The 15,040-nt window shown below is 37.8% G+C and overlaps 2 protein-coding genes across 3 annotated transcripts; both read right to left on the reverse strand.

Annotated features, from left to right (window-relative positions):
- Positions 1-494: 494 nt before the first annotated feature.
- On the reverse strand, positions 495-3,543 carry kctd6b (potassium channel tetramerization domain containing 6b). The gene is made up of 3 exons (XM_038271546.1): positions 3,389-3,543; positions 2,277-2,376; positions 495-2,169 (listed from the first exon to the last, which is right to left on the reverse strand). Exons 2-3 carry the CDS (start codon positions 2,301-2,303, stop codon positions 1,483-1,485), a joined length of 714 nt encoding a protein of 237 aa, XP_038127474.1. The 5' UTR covers positions 2,304-2,376; positions 3,389-3,543; the 3' UTR covers positions 495-1,482.
- A 3,620-nt stretch (positions 3,544-7,163) lies between these two features.
- On the reverse strand, positions 7,164-11,726 carry abhd6b (abhydrolase domain containing 6, acylglycerol lipase b). 2 transcript variants are annotated; one of them, XM_038271520.1, is made up of 10 exons: positions 11,653-11,726; positions 11,022-11,119; positions 10,789-10,936; positions 9,139-9,295; positions 8,595-8,708; positions 8,371-8,503; positions 7,887-8,044; positions 7,718-7,772; positions 7,539-7,639; positions 7,164-7,406 (listed from the first exon to the last, which is right to left on the reverse strand). In XM_038271520.1, exons 2-10 carry the CDS (start codon positions 11,026-11,028, stop codon positions 7,227-7,229), a joined length of 1,053 nt encoding a protein of 350 aa, XP_038127448.1. In that variant the 5' UTR covers positions 11,029-11,119; positions 11,653-11,726; the 3' UTR covers positions 7,164-7,226. The 2 variants fall into 2 exon arrangements, with proteins under 2 accessions (XP_038127448.1, XP_038127447.1); XM_038271519.1 differs by lacking the exon at positions 11,653-11,726 and having other exon boundaries at positions 11,022-11,345.
- Between the last annotated feature and the right edge of the window lie 3,314 nt (positions 11,727-15,040).

Raw genomic sequence — 15,040 nt, forward strand, 5'->3', positions numbered from 1 at the left:
CACTATACCTTTTATCTAGAAATTACGGATGTTTAAATATATGCATATATTTGTCAGCAAATGCTGTAGGAAAGTGTAGTTTGTCTTTATTTAGAAAATATTAATGTTTTGCTCGTTCATTTCCCTGTAGGAACAGTGTAGATTGACCCTGAGGTTCTGGGGCCTATCCGTTTTCGGCTCCCCCCTCAGTGTACATTGGTTATTGCCTTGCCACCCTCATAAAAAATTCCTGGCTACACCTCTGGTCCAAGCAGCTTAAGTCCAGTCTGGTCAGTGATCAAGTTATCTGCTGGTTATAGTCCAATGATATCAAGTCTGATGTGAGAACAGCTATCTACCAGGAGGACTTTTTTATATTTAACATTTATTAAAGCTTATTCTTCCAAAAAAAAAAAAAAGAAAAATCAGACTTTACTCATTTTACATAGTACATGTAAACATTGCATGTTTTATTTTTTGCTGAGGGTGTAATAAAAAGTAAAAACCACAAAATCTTTTTTTTTTTTTTCCATTTTAATTTTTTTTAATAGTTTTGGAACCCCCCCCCCCAAAGTAATTTCCACTTTTACAGTTTTGACTCGCAAAGCATAAAGGTTGGACACTGGGGGCTGTATGGAATATTTAACCTTTCAGTTTCGTCACTTGCCTTATTTCAGAACTAATACTTAAAACTGCTTGGGCCCATAATAGGTTGCAGCAAGAATATCAGCAATACAGTGATATTTTAGTAAAATAATTTCAAATAAAAAACACAAACTGGATTTATTTGTGGCTAGAATGACCAAAAATAACTGTTGATATGACATTATGATGCAACATCATAAAGTGCACACAGCAGATACAAAAATTATTCATACATAAGACACATGCATCAACTATTAAAGGGCCCAACATTATCGCACATGGAGTCTACAAGGGATCTATGAGACTAAGTCTAGTTTTACTCACTAAACATCTACTGAACAAAATATATTAAGTTACAATAAACAGGACACTTATTACACAGTGAAGGAAAAAACATTTACCTTTTCTATATGAGGACAGTTCTTTGAAAACTTTCCTGAAATTTGCTGCCATTTGCAGGATATGAATCTGAAATATCAACCGCATCTACATAATCTTTTTGATTTTCACATCATCTTGATTCACTGATAAACACCCAGTTCATATCTTCTTTCTCATATCAAAAATGCCAGACGTTTGATTTGTAGATTGCAAAAAAAAAAAAAAAACCTCCTTAAGAGGATTCAGATACAGGACAGGATCAAATATTTTTTATAAATAGTTCTCCGACTCAAATAAATACATTTTGATTTATCTTTGCTGACTGGACCTTGTCATTAAGCTTAAGCTTTTACAGCCTTGTACCTTATAGGGCAACACATGGACAAAAAAGATTAATGAAACAGAGGACTTTTTTTTTTTGCATAATACAAAGAAAGTCTCACAGTAACATGACAGTAACAACTGCTGTGTTGCAGGTCAGTCTTCAACTTTGTGAGCTGGTCTACAGAAAGTCCAGTGATGCTCCACGGTGTTCTCGTTTGCACGCTCACTCATGTGGTGCACACGAGTGTTCCGAATGGTGAAGCCTTGTTTCATTATGTAGTCCATGAGGTGCACTCTTAAAGAGACCTCTTGGTGATAGTCACATGGTCCAAAGGTAAATGATACCTGACAGTCTCTGGTGTCCATCATGTGCTTGTTCCACTTAGTAAAGTTGTTGGAAATGCCTTCTAGAAGGGCATGAACCTTTGTTGTTATGGTTAGCTGTGTGATAATAACCGCCACTGGGTTTGAGTATTTGGACAGTTTCCGGGTGCTGGAGAGCTCCACAACCTGTTCAAAGATATCTGGTGGGTACAGAGGCTTGGGGTCGTTAAGACACTGGATCAAAGGTTCGATCTGGTAGAAGTCTGCCTCCTTCCTGAGGAGGTCTGTCTCTGTGAAATCTACTGGGAGGGTGAGCTCCGACGTTCGCAGGAAGTTCAGAATGTACCGGAAAAGTGTTCCATCGCGGTCGATGAAATAATTCCCGTGGGAATCACGAGTTGTAGGGAAGTCTCCCCGAAACATGGCACCAAGCATGGAGTCTGGGTAACGCTGGAGGGTGGAAAGACTGGTGGTGTACAGGTGGCCTCCAACGTTCAGGGTAATAGGGGTAGTCATCTATAAAAAATAGCAAATATCTGAAACACTCTTTAATAGCTAAAAAGGGACTAATTTCAACCTTTAACATTGCCCACACTGCATTTTATAGCATAGCCATGACTTACCCTATGGCCCCAGTCTCCATTATCCATTTGTAGATTAATACCCACAAGCTCTGAACCAATAAAGAAGGAAGAGATTACAGCTGCCACACCTTGACTTTACCTGCAGAAAAAAGTAATAACAAAGTAATATAAGTTGTAATACAACTGGATCATAAAGTATGTTCAATTGCACAAAGATATTTATATTTTAAAGCTGGATCCCTTTTTGTGCTGTACTTAAGATAGAATCATAAAAATTCGATCATTAGATGGAATAGGCTAATTGGCACTGTATAAATAACATGGACTGGATGTTGAATTGTATCGCACTGAAAATGAGAAAATGAATGAAAACAAATATCACAGACTGATCTTAATAATAATAAAGAAAAGTCTGAAGAATTTGTAAATAATATATCAAGTGTGGGTGAAATAATGAAATGTATGGTGCACAGGGGTCTATACATGTTGGTCCTGCATCTCACGCCCTGTTAGCTTTAGACAGAATGCAAATGTTTCTCTGCAGCACTGAGAAGTAATGCTGATGAGACCAAACAAGGTCAGAGAGAGGAAATCAAGGTGTGTTACAGCAATGCCTTCATTTTTAAACTGTGAAGAATCTCATAGGGTATTTCTTTTCATTAAACATTAGCTATGTCATTTCAGTTGCTTCACTTTCACCAAATGAAAAAAAAAATATTATGTTCTCTGCATGACTGAGTGTGTATGTCAACAAAAAGCTAAAAAAAAAGACTTACCTGGATTAAACTATAGGTAGGTCACATTTATATTAAATCAACATGAATAAATGATCCTAAAACATAACGCTACATATTATTGCCACAGTATTTTTCACTGCAGCTGCAGAGAAAATCAAAGAAGCTTGATAAAAGGCAATTACCTTCTATTTAAGTGTATAAAAGTTTCATTAAACAACCGTACAAAGTGGCATTTCGCGAGCCTTTGGGTCCCAAAGTGAAACGGGACAAAAAAACTGAACCTCTGCTAGCCTAGCTAACGGCTAGTTTCAGCTAACAGGCTAGCAGAGCTAGCATCCTATTAGAGTTACAACTATGGGATCTGAACCGGGCTAACTAGACAGAGAAACAGACTATATGCATTTAAAGCCTTACCAGCTCAGGTGTATGGTTTGGTTATATATGTTCATCCTATAAAACACTTTGGAGTCAGTTTGTAAGCGTTCAGACAGGCGGTGCTTTATGATGCTGCAGCAGGGACGCTCTAATCCACACCAGGATGCAGCAGAACTGCGCACACAAGGAGGGGAGGGGGCCCCTCTGGATATACAGCCACATCTGCACTGCTCTAAACTTGTGTTATGGAGACCCTTACTTCCGTTCAAGATTTATATCTTAAATGAGACGCAGAAAAAAAAAAAAAAAAAAACGCCTTTTGATCCGGTGCAGACAAGCCTACTTGGGAGTTCCCCCCCCCCCCCCCCCCCCCCTACAGCTGCCTTTAAACCAGTGGGGTTCTAAACGAAATTTACCAGGGGGCCAGGATGGGGCCTGTTGCCCTTCATGGGGACACAGAGCAAAAGAATAATGCAAAAAAAGTAAAACACATTTGACCGCATTCCAAAAGGGGTGGACCCGTTCTACGGTCTCAATTTGCATGTTTTCTAAACAATAACAAGGCTATGTTGGGATACTGTATAATGCTAGGTCTAGTATGCAAGCAGCAAAGGCAGCAGGAGCTGCTAGTTTCCAAGCAAAGTCAATGGTTGACGCACATCAAGGCGCCTCTGAGCAGCTGGAGCTGCTGCTGGAGTTGTATGGCAAGCCAAGAATGTCACTATTTGCATCTAATTTCCACGTTAAGATTGAAAACATTGAACATTTGCTGCTCGATGTGCCACATGATCAAATGACAAAATCTGCTGGTCCCCAAACCAGAACCCCATCTCCCCCTTGTCTGCACCTACAAATACAGGTGCTGGTCATAAAATTAGAATATCATGAAAAAATAGATTGATTTCAGTAATTCCATTTAAAAAGTGAAACTTGTATATTATATTCATACATTACATACAAACTCATATATTTCAGATGTTTATTTTGTTTAATTTTGATGATTACAAATGACAACAAATGAAAATCTCAAATTCATCATATCAGAAAATTATAATATTACTGAAGACCAATAAAAACAAAGGATTTATAGAAATGTTGGCCAACTGAAAAGTATGAACATGAAAAGTATGAGCATGTACAGCACTCAGTATTTAGTTGGGCCTCCTTTGGCCTGTATTACTGCAGCAATGCGGCGTGGCATGGAGTCGATCAGTCTGTGGCACTGCTCAGGTGTTATGATAGCCCAGGTTGCTCTAATAGTGGCTTTTAGCTCTTCTGAATTGTTGGGTCTGGTGTATTGCATCTTCTTCTTCACAATACCCCATAGATTTTCTATGGGGTTAAGGTCAGGAGAGTTTGCTGGCCAATTAAGAACAGGGATACCATGGTCCTTCAACCAGGTACTGGTAGCTTTGGCACTGTGTGCAGGTGCCAAGTCCTGTTGGAAAATGAAATCTGCATCTCCAAAAAGTTGGTCAGCTGCAGGAAGCATGAAGTGCTCTAAAACTTCCTGGTATGTGGCTGCGTTGACCCTGGACCTCAGAAAACACAATGGACCAACACCAGCAGATGACATGGCACCCCAAACCATCACTGACTGTGGAAACTTTACACTGGACTTCAAGCAACGTGGATGAAGTGCCTCTCTTCTTTTCCTCCAGACTCTGGGACCTTGATTTCCAAAGGAAATGCAAAATTTACTTTCATCAGAGAACATGACTTTGGACCACTCACCAGCAGTCCAGTCCTGTTTCTCTTTAGCCCAGGCAAGACGCTTCTGACGCTGTCTGTGGTTCAAGAGTGGCTTGACACAAGGAATGCGACAGCAGAAACCCATGTCTTTCATACGTCTGTGTGTGGTGGTTCTTGAAGCACTCACTCCAGCTGCAGTCCACTCTTTGTGAATCTCCCCCACATTTTTGAAGGGGTTTTGTTTCACAATCCTCTCCAGGGTGCGGTTATCTCTCTTGCTTGTACACTTTTTTCGACCACATCTTTTCCTTCCCTTCGCCTCTCTATTAATGTGCTTGGACACTGAGCTCTGTGAACAGCCAGCCTCTTTAGCGATGACCTTTTGTGTCTTGCCCTCCTTGTGCAAGGTGTCGATGGTCGTCTTTTGGACAACTGTCAAGTCAGCAGTCTTCCCCATGATTGTGTAGCCTATAGAACTAGACTGAAAGACCATTTAAAGGCTTTTGCAGGTGGTTTGAGTTAATTAGCTGATTAGAGTGTGGCACCAGGGGCCATCAATTTTGAACCTTTTCACAATATTCTAATTTTCTGATATGATGAATTTGAGATTTTCATTTGTTGTCATTTGTAATCATCAAAATTAAACAAAATAAACATCTGAAATATATGTGTTTGTATGTAATGTATGAATGTAATATACAAGTTTCACTTTTTAAATGGAATTACTGAAATCAATCTACTTTTTCATGATATTCTAATTTTATGACCAGCACCTGTACTGTCCATAAACAGGACCGGTGAAAGAGGGCTGTCCTAACGCAGTAAAACATGCACTGGGAGCAGGTCCGACTATATGACTGCAATTTGGACTGAAATCCTCCTGCTCCTCTTGTACAGTGACTGGATATAGCCCCTAGTAAAGGGCCCCTACAAGCCACCATAAGGAAAACCTTGTCCAGGTCCTTAAACACGTATAACACTCAGGCACTCTCCACTCCAGCATCCTGGGATAGGCCTTCCCAAAGGAGGCTTAATGTGAATGTGATCCCATGAAAGTTGAAATACACCCTTCAGCACTGCTTCCCCCTCTGAAAGTGCTCGGCCGTTTACCAGAATCACTTTGAGGTCGACCGATAGTCTTTCTCCATGGTCTCTCCAAACTCTCTCAGGCTTGAGTTTTGTGGTACACTTGGCCTCATAGTATTCGCTTGCTCCCTCAGGAATACCACAAGCCTACTAGGCTTGATAGGACACCTTTTCAGCTTTACAGCATCCCTTACTAACTGTGTCCACTGCTGGGGTTGCTGCCGTCACACGGACCACAGACCTTGAATATGTCCCTGACCAAGGATTCCTCCAGATATTTCCAGCAGATCCTCACTGCAGGCTTGTGCCAGACTGTTCGGCTTCCTCCTCTTCCATCGTATTCAAGTTCCTACCAGTTGGTGATCGGTGGAGAGGTCCGCCCCTCTCTTCACCTGAGTGTCCAAAACATGAACATGGTGTACATCATGGACAATCTATGACTTGCAGTCCAATAATGAAACACCACTCGGGTTCAGAGCTGGGGGCCTGTTCCTCCCAATCAAACCCCATCTAATTATATATCATTATAAATGAGTGAAAAAAACTTTTTACAATAAATTTTTCTTTAGATGTCCCACCTGTAGGTCATATTGTCCATTTTTACGCTCAAGTAAGAATTGCCAAGTTAAATTTGAGAAACGTATTGAAAGAGAGGTTGCAAATGTTTTTATAAAGGATGTATCAGCGCAAATAAAACAGAACTGAAATGAATCTAAATCTGGAATAAATGGGTGTCCCATTACTTACCTTTGTCAAACTATTACCAGAAACAGGAAAAAGATAACCCAAAATTCCTAAAATTGGAAAATTGTTTCTTTTTCTTTATATATATTTCTCAAGTATTAGAGACATAAAACCTTTTCTCTTTTTTCTCATCCGGGGGTGTGAAAGTCAGGTAAAAAAAAAAAAAGAAATCCCCCTAAAAATGAGGACACAAATCTTTTGCAAAATAAGACGAAAACACAAAAGTCCAAAAGCTATCGTCATTCCTTTTTAAGTTTTCAACAAAATAGTTATCAGGAAAACTAAACTTCTCTACAATGCAGTTCTCCCCCTTTATTAGACACTAACATTACAAAGCATTGCAGGAATTACATATTCAAGAAGACTTCTTTGTGCCACTCCTGGCATTTTGCTGCAGGATTATAAACTCCAGGATAAGTTTGGCTGTACGACACGGCTTTTCCATCACCACAGAGTGACCACAGTTGTCCAACAAATCCACTCTGCAACCAGGCACCAACTCCGCAATGACTGCAGCTCCAGAGACATCCACCACCTGGACAAGTATGCAAAAATAGTGTGTCTTCATCTATAACAATATTTTTCCAAACATGTTCATGATTGGTTGCAGATAATCAAACCTATTTATATAAACAGACTTTGCCAAATGACTGAACTTCAGAATTACCTGATCCTGTTTTCCCCAAATCACTTGTAAAGGTGAGATAATGAGATGTAAATGTTCCTGTAAGGCATATCTTGATTTCTCACCGATGATCTCCATAAATACTAATAAAGAAATAAACACAATTTTATTAAATCTATATATTAATTATACTAAAATGTTTGCAAAAACAATAAACTAACCTTCTTCGTAAAATGCATTGTGAGGTTCTCGAACGTCCACGAGTCCTTGAAGAATCTTAACATTAAAAACAAAGCTGTCAACATCCACATAATGATACGACTGCTTCATGGTTATCAACCATTCTTAGTTTACAGAGAATTTAATTCATTTTTCTCATGCCGGTCTGACCTGCTGAGGAATTTTAAAGCGGACATGAGAACAGAGCCTGAACATGTCCTCCATCTCTTCAGGTGTAGTTGGGATCAGAGGGATGTTCAGTGTGAAGTTGCTGTGCTCCAAGTCTTGAAGGTGATTGTCAAATTTGGTTTCTGATCGGTGTCTTACTCCTAAAGGACGAGACCAGTGTTTTACTGATTAAAATGCTATTTTTTTTATAGATTTGGTAATATTAAAGTCACAAACCTCAACAACAGTTCATAGGGAATTTATGTGGTAAAGCAGCATTGTAACCCTTTATTTTTAAGAGGATGGAAAATGGTGCACGTTTACCCAGTTTATTTAACATTAGCATCTTATGAATTATCCTTTTTATTCCCTGACTATATTCCTTTCTGCATTTGTGTGCAGTCTGTGGTTGTAATACGACAAAATGTTTAAAGGTTAGAAAATCCTTTGCAGGGCATTGTATGAAGACAAACAGACGGTGACTGACCATCGGGACAGATGAGAGTCATGCTGCAGATCTCTGAAGGGTAGCAGGCTGCGTAAACCCCGGCAACGTTTCCCCCCATGGAGGTTCCCACCAGATGGAATGCTTTTCTGTTTAAGTGAATGCTTTCCACAAACTACAAAGTATGAGAGATACACATTTTTCAAATGAAAAGATTTAGGAAACTAAAATATACTTCTGTACATAATATTTCCAAAAGCCTTTACCTGATGGATCCTTCTGGCCTGCCCCTGGATGGAGTAATCCTCAGTGTTGGTGCGTGTTGTCCCTTCGTGGCCAGGCATGTCCACACATATTATGTGCAGGTGTTTTGGTAAATACTGCAAAATCAAAAATGAAAATGAAACGTAAATGTATACAATGTACACACGCCAGAAGTTATCATCTAATTAAAAAATCTTATTAAGTTAATAAGAACTATTTCATGCTGCATTTCTGAAAAAGAAAAAAACAAATATCAGAGTATAGTCTGTTGCAGTAGCATATCTTAATGTCACAGACTGTCACACATTTTATTAAATTAGGATTATTTCTGTGGGTGAAAAAAAGCATACCGGTAACTTTCTTTTTTATTATAACTAAAAACATTGACATTTCAATTATTAGTTTTTTTCTCCAATAATGGTAAAATGTCATAGCATATCTTTGTATTAACCGATTCTATGTTTCAGTCAGTGTTTGCGCTCCTCTGTATGAGCATTTTTCAGCCCTTCGAGTTGATAGAAATTATGATTTTACAGCTTGTCTAACCTTGACAACAGACAGCCACATGTCCTTGTGAGCAGAGAAGCCATGAAGCATCAGGATGGAGGGCCTCATCCCAGGCTTTCCTCTGTAGGAGTAACAGAAGCGATAACCTCCACAGTCTGCATAGCGAACCTGTAGACCCAAAGTCCTTCTCCAGTACCTGAAACAGGGTATATATGTATTAAATCAGGATATTGCTTCCATGCACACATTGCTGATTTGGAGTATTTAGGGTAATAATAACTTCCCATTTCCACTTAAGAAGCCATTTTTAATTCATCGTGCATAACTTAATTGTTGTTTATTTGAGGAAAATAAAACTTTCTCTGTAAAATAGGATGTTTTTTTTAGTTAGGTGATTAGGAAATGTGTATTTTAGCCTCTCTAGCTACTTAGTCGATCCTTTATTGTTTGCTACATTAGTGAACCTTGGATCATCTCGTTAATTACACCTGGCTTGACAAAGTGACACATATTGAGCTATGTCTTTGTGGAATGGATGAAGCCAGGATGCAGTTCTCACACTTGGTCAAGACTAGCTTTATATATCCCAGAATTTCTGAATTCAGCTTCTGTGAATAAGGCCACTGGTTTTAATGTGAGATTAATGTGTTCACTGTGTTTTTTTTTTTTCTTCCAAACATAGTATTTTAAGACACATTTTTTTATGCTTAATGGAAATGTAGAATTTTGGTCACAGCTGACTTGCCTCTCCTCCATAAACTCCACATTAGATTGTACATCTGATATTAGCTATTTCAGCATATTGTTCCATTTGAGCTGTGGATTGATGCAGCCTTCCCAACTTACCATGGGCTTGGCTGCTTCTCTGATTAATACTTCCTATGCTCAGACGGTCAGTTTAAGCTGGACAGCAATGAGTTGGTTATTTTGAAGTCGGGTTAGGCCTTTCAAAGCTTTTAATATCGCATCCCTGGTCTGCCTGGTGAATTCCTCCGTCTTATATTGCCTGTTGTTCACTCTAACAAACATCTATTACTATCACAAAACAACTTAACTTATGTTGAAAAATGCACATGCAACTTTTTACTAACGGTAAATGTTTCAGTCAAATAATAATAATTAAAAAAAACATTTTTAACAGGCTAAATAACTAACATATGATGCTAATGTGATGATATAAACAATATGAAAAGGTAACATGTCTTTACAATATTTATAGTCATATTTTAAAAGCAACTAATCTTTGATCATTAAAACTCTCATTTCCAGTTCTGAAATTAAAAGCTAAAGGATTTTCATTGATACATTAATCAATGGATTTTATTAAGACCATAATAGCCACACTTTGTTCCCCTTATCAAGCTGCATATGGACTGCAACTTAAAAAGGTTCAATCAGCTGTAAGGTGTATGCCAGGGTTTTCATTACTGTAATAAAACTTGGAACGTTTTAAGGAGTAGATCATTTTGAAATTGATATATAATTAAGGATAAAAATAAATAAGTAAGATTTAACTTTAGTGGTTGACTGGGATAGAGCAGCAATATGTAGGCTAAACATATTCTGCATAGTAATACCTGTACATTTAATGAATTAAACTTAGCAAAAAAGGGTTTTAGTGAGACATTTACAACACAGGCAATCATTAACCACTGATGTTACATATTCATGCAAAGCAGTCTACTTTACCAGTAATATACTTTAATAAGCACAGATGGCCAGAGAAGGAAGGAAGCCAGAAATGCCAGGATGGGAATAGCCAGTGTAGCTCCAGCAATGAAGAACAGGTTCACTACATCCAGCTCAGCTGCCATGGCTGCTCTTAAAATCCAGAAAACTGATGGGAGGGGAACATAATAATAATAATAAAAAGATTTTAAACTGTCTATTTTATAACATATAGTAAAAATCAAAAGACTTACTCTTCATGAAAGTACTGTCACATGAATGCACATGGAAAAGCTGTTTCAGTCCTGCTGTTGTCTAGCTGTAAAATGTTTAATAGCGTCCATCTGGTGTCCTGAATTTTGGATACAAACAGTCACAGAGGAGTGAGCAGTTAGCTTTGACAAATTATGTTTGCTCTGGTGAAATCCATTGATTATCACTCATCATTAGGGGAAACAGGGCCACAACATGATTCGCTCAATCTTTTAAAGGGAACACAGAGCCTCCACTCTGCTTCTGACAGTAGGAATGCACGGCTATAGAAATCAGCCAATATATATTTACGTAGCACAGAGTAAAAGCAATAAAAAGAAAATACTACCTCATTGAAAAAAAAAATGAAATTATGTATGCGAAATGCTACGTAAAAATGCTTTTAAATTAAAAGGAAGCATCTCACAGCATATTTTGTTTCAAGGAATTGAAATTGAAATCTAATTTGTGGCTCTTAAAATTGCATGGTAAGTTATATTTTAATAACCCTTTGTAAATCTGTCTGCAATTAAACCTAAGCATGTTATTGTTAACTTCTACATACAGTTTGTCAGTATAACGAGTCATTGTCAAGACCAGAGTTTACCACTGGGTGTCATGATAGAGGCAAACCTGTGACGTGTCCCCTGTGTAATTATAGCCACTGGCAATGATGCAGCATTTCCCCAGTTTCAGGTGGATGAGCAACTTTGGAGAAACCGGGCAGACCTAAGACGTAAATGTTGACTTGTAATTGATATTCTCCTCACAGGAAATTCTAAGAGTTTCTCCGATTGATTGGAAAAGCACAGTAGACTGAGGAAGCCTTAAAACACCTCCCCCTGAGCTCACCATGACTCAACACAGTGCGCAGAGAAGAGCAGAGGCAGAGTAAGCCATGAAAAAAAGGATAGGGCCTCATAACTGCCATATTGTGAGTGGCAAATTCTGGTGAAGATTCTCAGTCATCCAGGTATTAGTCATTCAAAACAATTAAAAAAAAGTTATTTTTTTTAAGTTAAAAAACAAACCACTGAACTTTTTTTTCCCAAGTTTGATGATGTTTCACTACCCATCTAGAAAGCATTTTCAATTCAAAATAACCCCCAGACCTAAGATGAGTGGAGGGGTGTATGCAGTTCAATGCAGTGAGAAATGCTCTTATCTTTAGAGAAAACCAAACAACCTTTCCACAGACGCATGGCTGTTCACCTACACCTTAAGGACAAAGGGAATTCATTTGAGGACCAGAATGTTCATATTGTGGACAAGGATTACAGGTGGTTTGAAAGGGGTGTGAAGGAAGCCATTTATGTTAAGAGAGAAAAACCAATCTTAAACTTAAACGATAGAGTTGATTCCTTCCCACTATCATCTCAACCCCTATTGCTATGCAGGTGACCAAAACATCTCGCCTGGCCAGTCAGGCCAAAAATGACCCTAACAACTCCCTTTTCAGAGGCATAGGTTAGTTTCGGGTATTGCAAGCTAACAAAGACCTCAACAAAGCCCATTCCTAAGGGGCAGACCTGTACTTCCGGTTCAATTTGCATGTTTTCTAAGCCATAACAAGGCTTTGTTGGGCCTATACAGCTTGGAACTCAACACTAATCCAGACATTTTAAATTGAAAAAGCTTCCTGGATGGGAAGCAAAATGTATTCAAACTTGGAAAAGAAAGTCCAGTTGTTTGTTTAAAAAAAAAAAAATCTTTTTTGGAGTGGCAAATTCAATTATAACATTGTTATGGAGACTTGAACACTCCCAGTTAAGAATTAGAGATATTTATGCAGCTATCTACATGGTGATGGAATTATTTCTGTGATTGCTTGCAAGAAGAGTTTCACAAAATAATTAGTGATGTCAATTTTCTTGTGATGACTGCTTTAAATTGTAGTCATCCTTTCATATTTGTTTTTGTTGTTATTCTGCTATTTTTACGTTATGTTTTTTTTTTTTTTTGTGGCTGATAAGACTGCACAAATGAAAACCAGCATATGAATGCATGGCTAAAAACATGGTTGAAAATCTCTCCTCCACTACAGATGACCTAAATACAAAGTGGAGCAGAAGAAATGGAAGTGTTTGCTGTGCAGAGGGGCTTGCCCTGTGTTGGAATGATACTCATATTTTGGTTTAGGACAAAGCCTGCTGGCCTAAATCTGTCGGCAAGTAACATCCACAGAAGTGTCTATATCTCGCACATTATGCTGTTTTTCATGTAAACTTAGAGGAATTAGTGATGCAGCAAAGCCAACAGGACAGAGAAGACAATGCAACACAATTGACCAATTTTGTTATGTTGGACAAAATTTGCTATGACCTCTCTTATAAAGGGACAAGCTGCCTGAAGGGGGGGACAGCTCAGACTGATTATATGCTGTCACCAGGAAGGTCAGCATTGCCAAGATTAGATTAGTGGATAGACTGGGAATGTGAGTCATCAGGAGGAGACCAGTAACATTTGCTAAAAGATTAAGCAGCTAGAAATTTCACACCAAGTCAGATGATCTTCTTTCACACCCCAATTCCTTAAAGAGATAAACCAACAACTTAGCCACTTCTATGAAAATTGGGGATTCACTTTCCATGAACCTAAAGCATTGGAAATTGTTCAAATATTTTTGTTAAAATTGGTGACTATGAATGCTGTTTATTTGCAGAAGGATATTTTAAGTTGAAATTAATGTTTAATAAACGTAAATACATTAAGAAAGGTAAAATATGCCCAATAAAAAACTCTATTGATAACTTATATTAACTTAATTGATATTGGAAATTTTTATTTATTTATAGCACCGATAGCCTGACAACTTTTTAAAGCTCTCTTTTACAAAGTTAAGGTCAAAGTACAGGGTGTTTTGTGTTGCAGAGTGCAGCAGGGTGTGGTAATGTTGCTTTCTTTGTCTGTTTGGTCATAAGTTTTGGATTTTCAGCAGAGATGTTTGTTATGCTTTCTTCAAGTCAAATATCATTATATCTTATTTTACACTGTTTGCACTTTTTATATGGAAAGGGTGTAATTTTACTGTGTGGGTTGGAATTTTACAAATTTTACTTATTTTATTCTGTCTCATTATACTATGCTCTATTGTACTTACAATGTTTTTTTCTCTCTTCTGTAAACGGTTGCACGGCAAGAAAACAATTTCCCACAAGGATTAATAAAGTAATTCTGATTCTTTTTATGAAATATCCCTTTTTAAAAACAAACTTATTCAATGCAATAATACAAAGTTACTGAATTACATGGAAAACCAGGGTTTGCGTTTTTGCAATCCACTAGCTCCCAATTAAGTTACATCTTTGGAGTAGATTTTTTGTATTTTTGACTCTTGCTGTTGCATAAAAACATAAGCAAACTGGAGGAGCTGCAAAGAACCAGAGCTCAGGTGGGATATCTGTCTACAGGATGACTTTTCTCCGGGCAAACTGTGAGGATAATTTTCTTTAGTATTAAGAGTATAGATGGTCAGTGTTGATAGATGGAGCTGAATAAAATACAGTCATTGTGTCCAAAGCACTGAATGCAAATCAGCAACGGTACAAAGCTCTCCCGTTGTCTCAAGATATGTATTAGGCTGTTTTTTGTGGATCTTCCATTTGATCTGATTGATCTTAAGCTATTTAGCAAAATGTAGATATATTTTTCGAATGTTAATAAGGAGATGTACCAAGCTGCTAAAAAAAAAGACCTCCACAGACTGTATTTAAACACAGGAAAGCTTACCCAGAAGGCCTGAATACAAAAGTAAATATTTTCATAAAGTGGTAGATTGGTTTGGATAAGTTTTCAAGTTTGTATACATTGCTCTAAGTTCAAATTACATAATAATAATAGCATAACTAACATTTTACTAATGGGGATTTGAAGAGTTTCCAAAAGCCCATGAGTTAATAAAAGATAAATATTTCTGTTGTTAACCAACCTTAAATGAACAACAGAAAGCAAATTAAAACACACATAAAAACATTAGCAGACAAGAAACCAGGCAGAGGAAGAAAAAAATTCCACTCAAACC

Source organism: Cyprinodon tularosa, unplaced genomic scaffold (genome assembly GCF_016077235.1).
Source record: "Cyprinodon tularosa strain WSP-4 unplaced genomic scaffold, ASM1607723v1 ctg8, whole genome shotgun sequence".
Lineage (NCBI taxonomy): Eukaryota > Metazoa > Chordata > Actinopteri > Cyprinodontiformes > Cyprinodontidae > Cyprinodon > Cyprinodon tularosa.

Excerpts from the sequence above, each read along its gene's own strand:
- kctd6b (XM_038271546.1), bottom strand. The coding sequence starts at position 2,303 with ATGGATAATGGAGACTGGGGCCATAGG. Across the intron at positions 2,170-2,276 it reads ATGGAGACTGGGGCCATAGG|ATGACTACCCCTATTACCCT; the intron begins GTAAGTCATGGC and ends TATTTTTTATAG.
- abhd6b (XM_038271520.1), bottom strand. Across the intron at positions 8,045-8,370 it reads GACTCTCATCTGTCCCGATG|GAGTAAGACACCGATCAGAA; the intron begins GTCAGTCACCGT and ends CTCGTCCTTTAG. Across the intron at positions 7,407-7,538 it reads TTTGGGGAAAACAGGATCAG|GTGGTGGATGTCTCTGGAGC; the intron begins GTAATTCTGAAG and ends ATACTTGTCCAG.